The 14,209-nt window shown below is 44.3% G+C and overlaps 1 protein-coding gene across 1 annotated transcript in view; it reads right to left on the bottom strand.

The window, feature by feature from the left end:
* LOC110469024 (peroxidasin homolog) overlaps positions 1 to 12,100 on the bottom strand; it is a 44,042-nt gene extending 31,942 nt beyond the window's left edge. The window contains exons 1-2 of the mRNA XM_021527418.4: positions 11,785 to 12,100; positions 2,475 to 2,546 (exon numbers count right to left, since the gene is read on the bottom strand). Of these exons, the coding sequence (XP_021383093.2) occupies positions 2,475 to 2,546; positions 11,785 to 11,948 (236 nt within the window). The 5' untranslated portion in view covers positions 11,949 to 12,100. The remainder of the gene's footprint in view (positions 1 to 2,474; positions 2,547 to 11,784) is intronic.
* Between the last annotated feature and the right edge of the window lie 2,109 nt (positions 12,101 to 14,209).

Here is a 14,209-nt window from a genome sequence, read left to right as displayed (position 1 = left end):
CTATCCTCCAAACCTCTCACTTCAAATTTTCTGGACAAATTTTCACAGGAAATCTCTTAGTGATATTAAAGGATTTATTCTCTTTATCACTTGAAAAGCTATCTAAGTCCCCAGGCAAAATTTACCATCTAGGAAACATCAGCAAATTCTTCAGCTCTTGTCAGTTTTGATGTGGGAATTGGACAAACCAAAGTTCCTGGAGAGAAATTTGCTTCAGGAGTGTGAGGTCCAATGTTCTCCCAGCCAGTTATCAAACTCTTCAGCTGTGGGAGTTAACTACTACAAATGTGAGAATGACTGAGTTTTCCAGCCTGATGGAAATAGGAACTAAGCAACAGGACCAAGAAATAGAACTAAGCATAAGCAGTGCTATCTAAATGGAAATGTTTCCGTGTCAAATCAGGTTGATTGTCAGAATCCAAATATAAAAGTATTCTGTTAGAGCAGTGTTTCACCTGGTCCATGTCCCAGCTCTGGCAATGGCCACAGGACACTGTTTAGGGACAGCAGGAGTGTCTGCCCACCATCTGTGAAAACACACTGCTCTTACTGCCCTGGCATCCCAAATCACGAGCTCAGGGATGCCAGGGGTGCACTCCTGCCTATTCCCTCTAACATCTGTTCAGGGACTTGCTGTCCTTGAGGTGTCTGTCCAGGAGAGTGTGGAGACAAAAAGGAAAAAGAACTGGAGGCATTTGTGGAGCACAAGAAGGTGTTAGAGAGAGACAGGTCCTTCCCCCTCAGTCCACTCTGTACCCACCTCTGCACAGAGTGGAAGAGTCAGAAACAGAAGCAAAAGTCCTGCATGGGTCAGAGTCCTGCCCAGCCCAAGGTGCTGGCAGGGCAGGAATTGGGACCCCTTACAAAGCTCAGCAGGTTGGGTGGAGCCTCTCTCCCAGGGAAGCCCTGCCAGCATCCTCATTTTCCCCAGGGCTCGGCTGAAACTCTCCTGGTGGTCCTGGGAGCTGCTGCCAAACATCTGCCTGCACCACGCTGAGATGACTTCATCTGGAACCCTTTGTTTCCTCCACTCAGGACAGCCCCAGGGGTGGAAGAGCAGGGCTGGAGATCAAGAGGCCTCAGCAGAGCTTTGTGATAAGACAAAACCCTAAAGATTTGAACTCTGTTATCTCTCTAGATAGTTTTTTCCTCATTTCTCACTGTATCTGACCCTATCTCGAATGTCAGAAATCCATCCAAAGCATCCTTTCTTCTCTATTATTTTTGGCAACTAAGCATCACACAGTGCTGTTTGAGAGACTAACCTGGGCTGTTCTGGATGAACAGCATGAGTGGCAGTAAAGTTTTTGACCAGTGCATTTGATGACCACCTGTCCTGGGCCACAGCCAGGGTCCTCTGGAGCATCCTGCACCCACGGCTTGGCCACTCAGCCCCACACACAGAGTGGAAGACATTTGTCAAATGCTGATTTTTTCAAAGATAATGCTTCAGCAGGTCTCAATAATAAAGTCCTGCTGTAACCCCACTTTTCCTACAACTACTTAGTGTTGACTGAATGCCTTATTGCCCAGGTTTGCCTTCCTTCAGCTCTGCCACCTTCACAGGATCAGGGACTTCAGATTGCTCAAGGCCAGAGAGAAAAAAACAACCTGAACTTTCTGTTGCCACTTGGGATCATGAACATATGAACATCTGTCAGGCTCCCAAAGGAGCTGCCTTGCCTCACCGAGGAGTTCTGGCTTGGACCTGGAAATCCTATAGCTGTTAGCACCATGTCACAACTCGAGTAATTAGATCTGAGCCTCAGCAGCCCGAGTGCCTCCAGCCCAGTGCTGTGCTGACACAGCTTCTGGTTCTGATTTGGGAGCTGGTGTGTTTGCAGTTCCTTGGCTACGGGGTGAAGATGCACTCAGATCTGTCTCCAAGCCCTGCAGCAGCCAGAAGGAGCAGAGAATCCCAGGATTTCCTCTGGGAAGAGTGAGAAGCTGGTTAGTGGAGCAGAGTGTGCAGTGATGTGAGAGTGTGATACAAGGCTGGAGGGGCAGCCTTCTATCCCCATTCCTGCCTGGCACCTCTTTTAGGGCAAGGCATAGGGAAAGATGGCATTTGAAGGGTGCTCAGTGGAACTGACACAGAGCAGCTGATGTGGTTCATGTGTTAGAGGAGACCATGGAAAGGAAGATGATTTTAGTCCTTGATCCCAGGTGAGAACTTCTTTTATGGGCTACTCTAAGGCCATACCTACTCAAACAGCCTCAGTCAGTGCTGGAGCTCATCATATTTTATTTTTAAACAGAAAGGTTAATTGTGAAAAATGAAAGTTAGTGAACAACACATTTAAATAAAGGAAGGTAAGAAACAGGACACAGGGTGGAATAGAGGTAATTTTAAAGCTTTGGCTGGATATGCATAACTGGAGTGAAATAAATAAAAGCCCAAAGCCACCTTTAGGCCATTTTAGGAGACAGTACTAACAGAAGTAATAAATGGAAATCCTTGGAGTGCAACTTACAGTGTGTTGAGGTTCTTCAGTCTTCTGAAGGCTCCAGGCTGTATCTCCTTGATGTGGTTGAAGCGCAAATCCCTAAAAGCAGAGGATATAAACAAGTCATTAGACCAGGGAAGGGATTGGAGAAGGAGTGGGGACAATGGTTGGGGTCTTCTCTTGTCTGTAAAGTCAGCCAGTAGCTGGGACAAGCCTATAGTGATAAAATTCTTTATCTAATTCCACAGAAAACCAGACACTACAAGGACTCAAGGGATCATTCCCATGAGCACCAGAAAAGTCTGCAGCAAAACACCCCAAATTCACATGTAATTACTCTTGCATCTCATCCTGATTTGTACAAGAACACACATCAACATATGGACCCATAATTAAGCTCCCTACTAAAACTATCTCTGCCTTACAATGGTTAAATCTGCTCAAATAACCTCATATAATAAGAATTTCCCATTTTGCTCTGCAATGCTCCAAGACTTACAACAGCTTATCTCTGCCTGCATTTCAGATCTGTGCCAACTGCAATTAGAATTACTGGAGTCCAGGGGATTCTGGCAAATTTCAAGGGCTGCCCATGGAACTACATCAGCCTGGAACCCAAAACCATGGGGTTTGGATTGCTAATGGGATCATGAAATAAGAGCTAAGTGGTTTAACCTGGTTAACCAAGAAGAAACACATCTATAGGGAATGTGCATTGATTTGGCACCTTGCGTGGCCCAGTGTATTATAACAAATCACAAAAGCTGACAAATGGGGATTGCTGCAAGTTTCTGTCCAAAGCACACACTGAAGTAAATTTTTTTTTTCTCCTGCACTGCTTGATCTATCACACTTAGGGAATACACAGCTGTTTTTTCAGGTTAAGGCAGCCTTTTAAGGGCATTTTATTTAAGAAGAAAAAAGCACGAGTTGCCTGTTCTGGTGGTAAAGCCACACTTGGAGGCAGAGTTTAAAACAAGGGTTCTACAAATAGCTGCAAATTCAACTTGTCTTGAGACAGGCATCAACAAGAATCATGGCATTTATAAAATTCAAATTAGAATGTGCTGTCATTGATAACCTCAAACAGACAGAGAGGACCCAAGGGGTCTGAAACAGCTTGGAGCAAGTACTCAGGAAGAGGCTGCACAATGAGTAAAGCTGATTTTATTTTAAGATCGTGGAATCATAGAATCACAGGTTGGTTTGAGTTGGAAAGGATTTGAAAGTTCATCTCATTCCACCTCCCCTCTGCCATGGTAGGGACACCTTCCACTGTCCCAGGCTGCTCCAAGCCCTGTCCAGCCTGGCCTTGGACACTTCCAAGGATGGGGCAGCCACAGCTGCTCTGGACAACGTGTCCCAGGACCTCAACATGCTCTGAGTAAAACCTTTCTGCTTAATATCTAATGTAAACCTGACTTATTTCAGTATAAAACCATTGCTCCAAAATGTAACATTTCTTTAGCTTAACAGTTTGCAAAATGTAGTCACTTTATGCTAAAAATTTCGTAATAAATTTTCTTACTTTTTAGGCAGTTTTACTTAAATTATACTGAAAAATCAAATCTCTGCCTTGTTACCCCTTTGTTATCACTGCATGCAACAGCATATGGGCCAGTGGAAGTTTTTTCTGTTGTGGTTTTTTCCCTTTAACTTTTCCACTTTGACCAAAGGATTCAAAAGTCTAATATAGAAAGTAGTCTTTTGCCTCTCGTAGTGGTAAATATTGCACAGAGAAGAATTAGAGGGCAGAAACAAACACAGCTTCAGGATATTTAAAAACCCCAATATTTCTAATTGCAGTTTACTCTCTCTGGTTGTCCACTGCAAGCTGCAGCTCCAAAGGATCATCTCTGACATTTTCAGTGTTTGGCATGCATTGCTTCAAATTGCTTCAAATTTCTTGCCTTTCTTCTTGGAGGGAGTTCTATATCTTTCTTCCCTGACAATGTGAATTGAGGGTATCTTTATGGATTTTTCCAAGGAAAGGCTGCCCCAATTCACCACTGGCAGCAGTGACAGCACAGCGTGCTGCCTCTTCTCCATGGCCTCATTAAAAGGAAACCAGCAAAGACTTTTACTAGAGCAGGAAAAAAGGTGAAGAAATGCAAAGTTGATTTATAGCCTGCAATGCACAAACACCAACCCTGCTGCCCTGTAATTAGTGCAGGTAACGGGGAATATTACAAATACATGGGAGGGACACACAGGGCTCAGGGCTGGAGCTGACCAGGCTCAGGGAAGGCAGCAGGCAGTGAAGTGTAAAACCCAACTTTGGGTCACAGGCTGCAGGTGGGGACAAAAAGCCTCTGATTGTTTTAATGAATGAAGATAACTGCAGTCCTTTAAAACACACAGAGTTCTTTTTAAACTACACCACCCCCAAGGAGCATGTAATAAAGCTTAGCTCATTATTTTAATAAAATATTTTAATTTTTCTTCTGTTTTCTCTTTCCAGGTAAGGCCTTTAGATGATTGTCTGGACCCCAGATATCTTTCAGTCCTTTGGAAAGTTCATTTTGGTTTGCTCTCCATCACAAAGGCAACAGCTTTCCCCACAGACAAAAAAGGAACAGAAACACTGCATCCCTTCTCTGAGCACTTCATTTCAAGCAATGATGTGAAATAACTGGAGAGAATCCAAAATAAAGCAATGGGAATGATATGAAGTCTAGAAAACATGACAATGAAAAGAACTTAAATTTCTTATTTAACCATAGATAAAATAACTATGGCAGGAAATTGCTACAAATAGAAAGGGCAAATAGTCACTGACTGAAACTGCAGATTCAGGGTTTTGTTTTTGTTTTTTTTAATATCTCATTTAGCAAGGCTCATAAAACACTCAGTGGGCTTCAGGTGAGACAGGCATTAGCCACACATGGTTTAGGTAGGTGGATCCTGCCCTGGAGGATGGACCAGGCTATTCTGCTCCCTGCACGCCAGACAGCATTAAAAGGTACCAGTGTTGATGTCCCTGCACAGCAAAGAACATCCCTGGGCATGCAGAGGAACCTACATACTCCTCTTTACCCCATAAAAACCCCAATACTTTGGCTCATCCTTAGTTTTCACTGCAGCCCTTGCTTTAGCCTAAAGCATTGCCGGCAGTGAAGGGCTGCACTGGGAATTCCCTGCCTTGCATGTGTTTGAGAACCTTCCTCACAGTTTGTCTCCTCTCACACAGAAACACTTGTTCCTCTCTATTCCCAGGGCACTCACTCTGGAAATTCACGTTTCTGTTCAGGAACAAATGTGCTTTTTACAGGGACCCAGCACAGAGCCTGTCCCAGGGCAGCTGCTCCACAGCAGCTGGGCTCCCTCCCTCCTGCCCACTTCTTTCCACCTGGGAATTTGAAAAATAGGGGGGGAAAAATAATCCCTCATTATTTAACTCTCCCCCATGATTTCAAGGATGGCAGTCTGAGATTACAGATGACCTTCCCACAAGGAACAGCTGCTGCTAAAGGATTCTGGATCCTTTTCTACCTTTACACAGAGTGGAGGCCTGGGATAACATCACCCAACACAGATCCCTCTGGACAGCTCCAGTTTGACTGGCTCACCTTAAAATCTCACCAAGCCCTCATGCTCTGACAGGAAAGTGACCTGGAATATGTGGATAATACAGGATCAGCTGTAGAAATTAGTCACCTTTTCTGAATTTGGGAATTATTGACAGAGACTACAAAGAATGCCAGAATTTGCACATGGATGGGGAAATGGGTCTTTACAGAATGGCACTGGAATCTGTCTGAGCCTCTCAGCTGCTATCAGAACAACCATCCCTGCAAGCCTTGTGTTAAATAATTATCAGTGATTAGCACACAAAGCAATCAATGGCTTTTACAAGAAACTTCCACTTCTGTTTAATCTATTTAGGCTTTCAGAGTCTCATGTATTACTATGTTAACTAAGCAGATAATTAGCTACAAGAGGCATTTTACTGCAGTTCTGTGGAAATTACTGGGTTTGTGTCATTGAAGAATCCTTTGTGCTCCCATTGCTGTGCACAGCAGGGATGCTGAAGGTTCTGCCCAGAATTGCTAGAAAAGTGTCAGCCACACAATCACCACCAGCAGTGACACCGAGAGTAAAGGTGCTCTTACAGAGATAAAGATGTTGAAGCTCCTCCCTGTGTTTCCAGAGGAAAGGAGGGCGTGAAAGACATCCTAAACACATCCTAAAAATATATAGGACAAGTTTCCAATATACAAGAAGAGCCAGGACATCAGAAATATGTTTGTTCCTCACATTTATCTGCACAACATCAGAGTCAGCTCTGCAGGTTCCCCAGTCCTGCCAAACCACACCACTCCTGGCAGGAAGGGAAAACTGCCTTTCTGAGATGGAAATGAAGCCTTCCAGACTCACTGTCATCAGCTCCCCAACTCAGGAATGTCCCTGTCCCACACAAGTCCCCAAATGGCTTTAATAAATTACAGCCTTCATCCCAGAACCCCTTACATGGACAGCTGAGCCCTGCCAGCCCTGCGAGGCAGATGGGGAGACCATGGGGAGGCTCAGGGCTGAGGATTTTCCAAGTCCTGGCTATTTTGGGCCTTACCAGTTTAAGACATCAAAATTTGACTGTTCAGAGTGTGAAGAGGAAGGAAAATATGTTGAGTGTGGAGATACAAGGAAATGAAATGATGGGATCATGGTTGAAACAAGTGGAGAGCAAGCAGCTGCAGGGAGCCTCACTCTGTAGGAACAGGCTGTGGTTCCCTGCTGCACTGCCACACCACTTATTTTGAAGATTCAGAAACACTAGATTTTAATTAAGAAAATTACCACAGGCATTCCTGAACCCAGCTTTTTAAGATTTCAGCTCCCACAAACAGGAGTCAGGTTCTAAAGGGCTCCCTCTGCGTCAGCTGGGGCAGGAACTTGACCATAATCCAGCAGCCAGTGTACCAAGCTGGTTTGATCTCACTTTTTCTGTCCATGTAAGCTGCTGGGAATGCTCTGCCTGAAAGGCAGTGCCAGGGCAGGAGGGTTCTGCTGGTGCCTCATTCCTGGTGGGATCATTTCAAATACCACCTGGCATCCCTTTAGGTCTTTCCAGGAAGGGTAGGGACCAGGAATACCTCCAAAACATAGTTTTCATCCTGAACACATTTTCAGGTTGGAAGATTACATAAAAAGATGCTGAATTCATCAATGTTAGATAATTTGAGCTATTATTATTAGGAGTGGGATGAAGAGTAGGGTCTGATCCTACCCAAAGCAGCTGAGTCTATTCTTGGGCATTCATGGCAGCATGACTCTCTTAATGCATAATTCCTTTGCACCATTTATCCAAGATACTGCCTACATGAAAGGAAGAAAACTTTCCCTCCTCCTGAAGTATGTTCTGACCCTGATTCAGAGGAAGTAAAATAAACACTTTAATATTGAGTCTTGTGTAGCTTAAGTGTCAGTCTTCCACTTTTTAAGAGCATGATCATTAAAGTTTTTACCCAGAATACACATACATTCTTTCACCAAAAAATACTTAAAGAGAACAGGAAAGAGTCCTGGTATCCCTACAGGGAGAGGGATGTGATGAGGGCAACAAAAATATGAATACTCAAGTGGGAACCAGATGCTGAAGGACTGGGAAGTTCAGAGAAAGCAGGATTTTAAATACTTAAGGTCACAAGACTTAGGTCACGAGATTTAGGAAGCTTCTCTCAAAAGATGTTGAAATGTTTCTAGAAGGAAAATATATTTGAAATACCTTCCCTCCCCATTTTCCTGCCAATGAAGAGACTTCTAAAAATAGAACGTAAAGTTCTTGGTCACCTCTAGAAGGTTTAATAAGGATTAAATATTACAGTGCAAGAAGTCAGAAGGAGTTTCTACCTGGCACATGCAGAATGTGTGGGCGTGCATTTAATGGCTGCATATAAGATATACTCATTTCCTCACACACAGAGGAAATGAGTAATCCCTTCTTCAACCCAAAACACACGACAGAGACCACAAATGGAGCAGCATTTCCAAGAACTCGTTTGCTCAGTAAACCTTTCCCCAACATATGCATAAATGTATAAAATGTATAAAATTCCTTCTCAAAACGTGCTTATTAATAGACTAAGAGAACTACACCCTGTCCAACTCCAGCCTTCCTCCTGCAGGAGGAAGAGAGGAGCTGAGCAAGCACCAAAAGCAGCACAATGAGGAAGGGAAACAAAACTTGTCCAGCTGGCCATGCTTACACTGCCCAATTAGCAACCAGGTCTGTGAACAACTGGGTCACCTTCAGTTCATGCCAGCGATGTGTTCAGATCCTGGATCCTGCCCTGTGCCCTCAGCTATGTTTCTCCAGCAATACTCATTCATTATGTGCCCTGCATAATGCAGAAAGAAGAATAACCCATGGATAATTGGATTGCAATCCATTAGCTGCCAGCCAGAGGGGAACTTCTTGCCATGGATTTCTTCTAATGTCCACACGTTTTGAAGTTTATTGTTTTAAATGTCACACTGCAGAACAAATGGCTGTGAAGTTAAAGACCTATTGAAATTTTCAGAGTGTATGTTCCACATCTGTTCCCTTCCTTGGGCTGCTGGCTGGAAGAACTGCCTGAATCCCAGCGGTAACCAGCAGATCACATCTGGATAATCATGTTCCAATTGAACAGACACCAGCCAAAATACGTTTGCAGTTCTACACCATGAATTTTTATGGCTTATCTGTACATGTGTAGTCGTTCCTGCCATCCCATTCTCCGCTCGGGCTAATGCAGTCTCCATTACTAAAGATAAATAGTCTACTGCTAAAAACCAGACTTTGGGCCAGATCCTCAGCTGTACCCAGCTGGGACTGGGAAGGGAGGAGGGAAATGGCGACCCAAGAGGAGCCAGTAACAGCTCATCAATCCTGAGCTGGTTCCGTGCCAACCCCAGCACCGCTCCGAGAAGGCGATGGGCGGCTCCGAGTGCCGCCAGCTGGCTGCGGCCCCAGGGGCCATCTGCCACTGGTGAAGCAAGCCTGTGCCAGCTAGGAGACTTCCCCACTCTTCCAGGATTCTTAGAGAGGGTGGCACGGAGTCGCAGAGGTCAGAAAGTCCCAAACTCCCAACTTCAAAGCAAACTCCATCTGGAAACTGCAGCTGTTCTTCGAGGGAACTGAGCTGGAGCCTGGGATCAGTGTTTGGAGTTGCAGTCACAGGCTCAGTCCTGTTCACACCAAAGATTAACTGTGGAAAATATCCTAATCCCACATTTTCTTCTCAGAATAATTCCATGATCAAGACTATTCTTGCTATAATTCCAAATGTTCAGTCTGACACAAGGGTTCTCCCAGGAGAAACACTAACATACCAAAAAGCTGGAGGAGTCAGGGCTTGGTTAAGAAGCATTCCTTGATCTTCCACAAGTCAAAAAAAGTTTAATTACTCAAATGCTATTTATAACAGATACAAATGGGAGGCTGGCTGGTAAATGCATTTGCACACATTAGATCTTCAGGATTGCCAGACAGTCAGGATTTTTCCTTGCCACACAAAGGCCCATGATCTGCCAACACAGCGCACTCACCAGGCTCATCTGTCTTTATGTCTATGAGGATCTCTGATCACCAATATGTGGTTTGCTTATAATTATGCAGATAGTAGTAAAAGAGGCTAAAATGGATAAATCACCTTAAAAATACTGGTTCATGAATAGTCATCTTCCTTTACAATATTGCAGTTTTAATATCTCACACCTAGACTATTTCTTTAATGTTTTAAAAGCCAGTTTCCCATTCAAGGGGGTGCAGAGAATGCAGTGTACTGCTGCCTGAGGGAGCACACCATTCCAGAACTAGGGAAGAGTTGGTGACACAGTAAACTTCCCTCCCTCTGCACTGGAAGGATCTCTAGCAGAAACACACTCAGGCTCCACTGTGACAGCAAACGTTGCCTCATTGCAGAGAACAGGAATTTAGCTTCAGTGATCTCAGAAATACCTCAGTCCAGCCAATGGAACAAACTTTTCCCTCAATAAAATCTAGGTCTAAACAAAGAGGAATAAGTTACTTTGCTAAAATCAGTGTCAGGGTTCTTTAAATATTGTAGTATTTCAAGATGCAGGGGAATAAAAGGGAGGAAAAGGTTGGTAAGAGTGTGAAGAGTCAGATGTTGCAAATTACCGTAAGAGCACATAAGCACTGCCCAGTGAGCAAGTACTGAGCAGGGTCACACTGCAAATAATCACTCCAGCACCAGCCCAGGCAGTGAGAACGCCTTGGCAGCTGTAGCAAGTGTAGATCTCATCCTGTGGGCCACCAATGCAAGAACCTCTGTGGTCTCCACCCACCAAAGCAGACCTGGATGGCAGCAGTCCAATGCCAGCATCCTGCCCACAGCATGTTCCTCTGGCTGCCAGCAGAGAAGGTGCACTAGCAATATCAGTGAGATGTTCCTGGGAGAAAAGCTGGCATGGATGTGCCAGCTGAGATAAAAGTGAGGTTGTTACAAGCAAAGGGAAAAGCTGCTCAAAATCATGTTGGAAAAGGTTTGCAACCAGCAGCAGTTTAAGGAGGACGAAAATGAAAATTCATTTTTGACAAGTCTTCCCAACTACTTACAAAAAAGGGTCATCCATGACAAGGGATCAGGTAATAGCACAGAGGGAAGGATTTTGTCACGTGTCACTGCATCTTAAAGCCACCTTTAAATTTAGGATTAGTTAGAATCACAGGGAAGTGCTCTTCTGCAACTATCAGTAAGAGCTCTTTAGGAGTCTCCAAGAATTCAATGTCTTTTTCCTCCACCTTTCCTGTTTGAATGGACTCAGCCACCAGCTCCCTCTCCTTATTTCTCAAGTAATCTGTGAGTTACCACAGCTGTTACTTTCCAAATAAGCCTCAACTTTGGTTTGAGCAGTTCAAGTAGAAAGTGGAAAATCAGTATTTAGAAATTCAGTATTGAAATGGTGTTGTATATAAAAGGAAAGTGTTCATGTCACTGGAGACAAAAGCCTGAGCTGCTCTATTTCCTCTCTCCCCTACACCCATACACAAAGCCTTCTAAAATGCAAACTGTGTTCCTTTCCATAAGATCAATTTAACAGTTTTTGACCTTTGATTCCCCAAAACTGTCTTCCAGTGCTTGTTTGGAATTACTCTCATTAAATTTTTCAATTCCCTTGATTGTCCCATTAGCAATTAACTGATGCCAGAAGAGGCAGTTTCGTGTTTTAAAAGCACAAAACAGTCTTGAGACTGGTAACTCTGCAGGAGGAAAAGAGGATAAAATGTATGCCTTTGGCCTTGACTTTTTTTTTTCTTTTTTTTTTTTTCCCCCCTTTTTTCTAAAGACCATGCAGGTAAGGAAGGCAGGAAAATGAAGTGGTTACTCACAGAATGTTTGTCTGGGGCGGGATCTCGGGGATGGTTTCCAACATCAGATGCATGCATCTCACTGTAGTCCTGAAGCACAGGCAGCGGCTGGGGCAGGAGCAGGAGAAACCAGGCAGGAGGAGAAAATACAAAAAGCCTCCAAGAACTGAAGGTTTGATCAGCATGGTGTTTGCTGGAGCGTATTTGCCTCAATTCTGAGCTGCAGGGAGCTGACAAAAAAAAGTTTCCCAGCCCTGAGGTCCAGGAGGAGGGGACTCATCAGCATGTGTTTGCAATTAAATTAAGGCAGTTTGACAGTCCAACAGCCCACCCCCTCTGCCATTCTGCACATCACTGGAGATCACACTGTCCCCACCCCTCTCTGATTGTGGCGCTGAAATACAAACTCTTCCTCTGGATCTGTTTTCGCCTTGTTGCTTCTTTTGAACAGCAAGTTAACTCCTCACCTGCTCCTCAGGCATCTGTCTGAAAGCACAACGCACCTCCATGGGCAGCAACCAAAAAATGACCTCGTGCTGCCAGGGCTGTGCTGGGGTGCAAAAGATCCATGGCCAAGGTTTTTATGTAATTTTTTTTTTTTTTCCCTAGCACAGTCTGCAAATTAAAGAGAGAATCTTATCAAACAGCCTGACAAGTGTATAGTGCTGTAAGACTTTCAGGATAGAGGCTGTCTCCTGTTGCATGTAGTAACAACATCAAGCAAAAATATGCCTACAGGTATTGAGTGGGCATGGGATGTAACAGCTAAGGGATTTCAAAAGGGATATCACTAACAGAGATAAATAACTTGCAAATGAAGACAAAACCCCACCCTGGAATCTGTAAAGTTTCTCAGGCAGAGTGAAAGCTGCTTGATTTCAAAGGTCTTTGACCAAGTATAATTTCTTTCAACAAGGATATAATTTGGAAAAAAGTCAGGGCTTTTGAGACATTTAAGGCAACTGAGGGGTGAAGAGGGGTAAAAAACATGAAATCTACTGAGTTTGAACTGTAGGGAAGGCAGTCCTCCATTTGTTTCTCCCCAATGGAAGATAAAATTGAGATGCAAAAGGCAGGATTTGTTTCCAGTTGCATTAATCACTTTATAAAGAAGCTGCAATGAAAGCAGTTCAGGTTTCAAGCTATAACTACACTATATCCTAAATGTATGGGTTGAGCATGAGGGAGGCATTAACACACATTAGGATATAAATGTATTTGAGGAATTTCCAACACAGCACCATCCCACATAACCTGGCAGGTCAAATGAAAGCTTCCCATCAACCTGTACATCTGCTTTGTACTGTACATTACAAAATAATTAATGGGGCAAAGAAGACAAGAGTGACATTTAACCCGTCCTGGTTCAGATTCTCTGTCACTTGAGCATTTGGAGAGAACACTGGGTTTGTGGTTTCACCTTATATTTCATGCCATGGAGGGTAAAATGTATTCGTTTGTCCAGCTATAAAAGAGAATTATCCTGCAGGCTTTCTGCACTTAGCCCTCAGCAATCGGCTGTTTGTTTGCCCTGCCATCACTTGGAAATCGAAGCAAGTTCACTGAACTCATGGTTTTGGGCAGAGTGTCCTCTAGCGGCCATCCAACCCAACCAGGGCCAACCCCGCTCACAAAACCGGGTTGTAAAAAGCCAAATTATCATCTTCAGCCTTCATACAACTGGCAGCTAAAACCCCACTGCTCTGGTGAATGGGACAGCTTTTAATTCCAGAGGCATTGAGTGCGTTGGAAGCACATCCTCCACGTGCAGCAGGCAAGGCGCGTCTCGTGGAAATCCTCCTGAATTCTGTCCTCAGTGCTCCTCACATCACCTCCCTCTGCAGCACGCTGGGCTCTGCTAGGACAGGAGCACAGCTGGTAGGAGCTGCTCTGCAAAGCTGGGAAGATAAACAAAAATGTTCTCTCCAAAGCACGTGGCCGTTCTTTTGGAGCCATCGTTTCCCCTGGCACATCTGGCCACTTTGCAAATATTTTGGATTTTGCTTTCTGCCTCTGTGGTGCATAAACTCGGAGTTCTAAACTAACCCTCTGCAACAACAACAATAAAAATCCTTTTTTATTTGCATTGCAAAGAGGAGAGCTGGGCCAGGGCTCAGTCCCATTTCTGTGGGATGGGTCCTGTCTGTGGAATTGCATTCTGAAGTCTGGCTGTGCTGTGGGGGAGCAGCTTTGGGATGGATTGAGGGGTATTTGCCCACTGCTTTGTAGGAATGGGCTCTTGAGCCAAGTCAGCAGATTTAACAGAGCATGGGGAATCGTTTCAATGCAAGAAGGCAAATTCTGCATCCCACACATTTTCTGAGCAGCAGATCTTCACCAATTCTCTCCTGGCTTGCTCAACTCATCTCTCCTCATGATAAATGGGATGAGGGTTAAGGAACACCAGCAATCCCAGGCGCCTTACTCTCACATTAATTTGTCTTAT

The sequence above is a fragment of the Lonchura striata genome, chromosome 20 (assembly GCF_050655825.1).
Source record: "Lonchura striata isolate lonStrDom1 chromosome 20, ASM5065582v1, whole genome shotgun sequence".
In the NCBI taxonomy this organism is placed as follows: Eukaryota; Metazoa; Chordata; class Aves; order Passeriformes; family Estrildidae; genus Lonchura; species Lonchura striata.
This window is presented reverse-complemented; position numbering and strand designations above follow the sequence as displayed.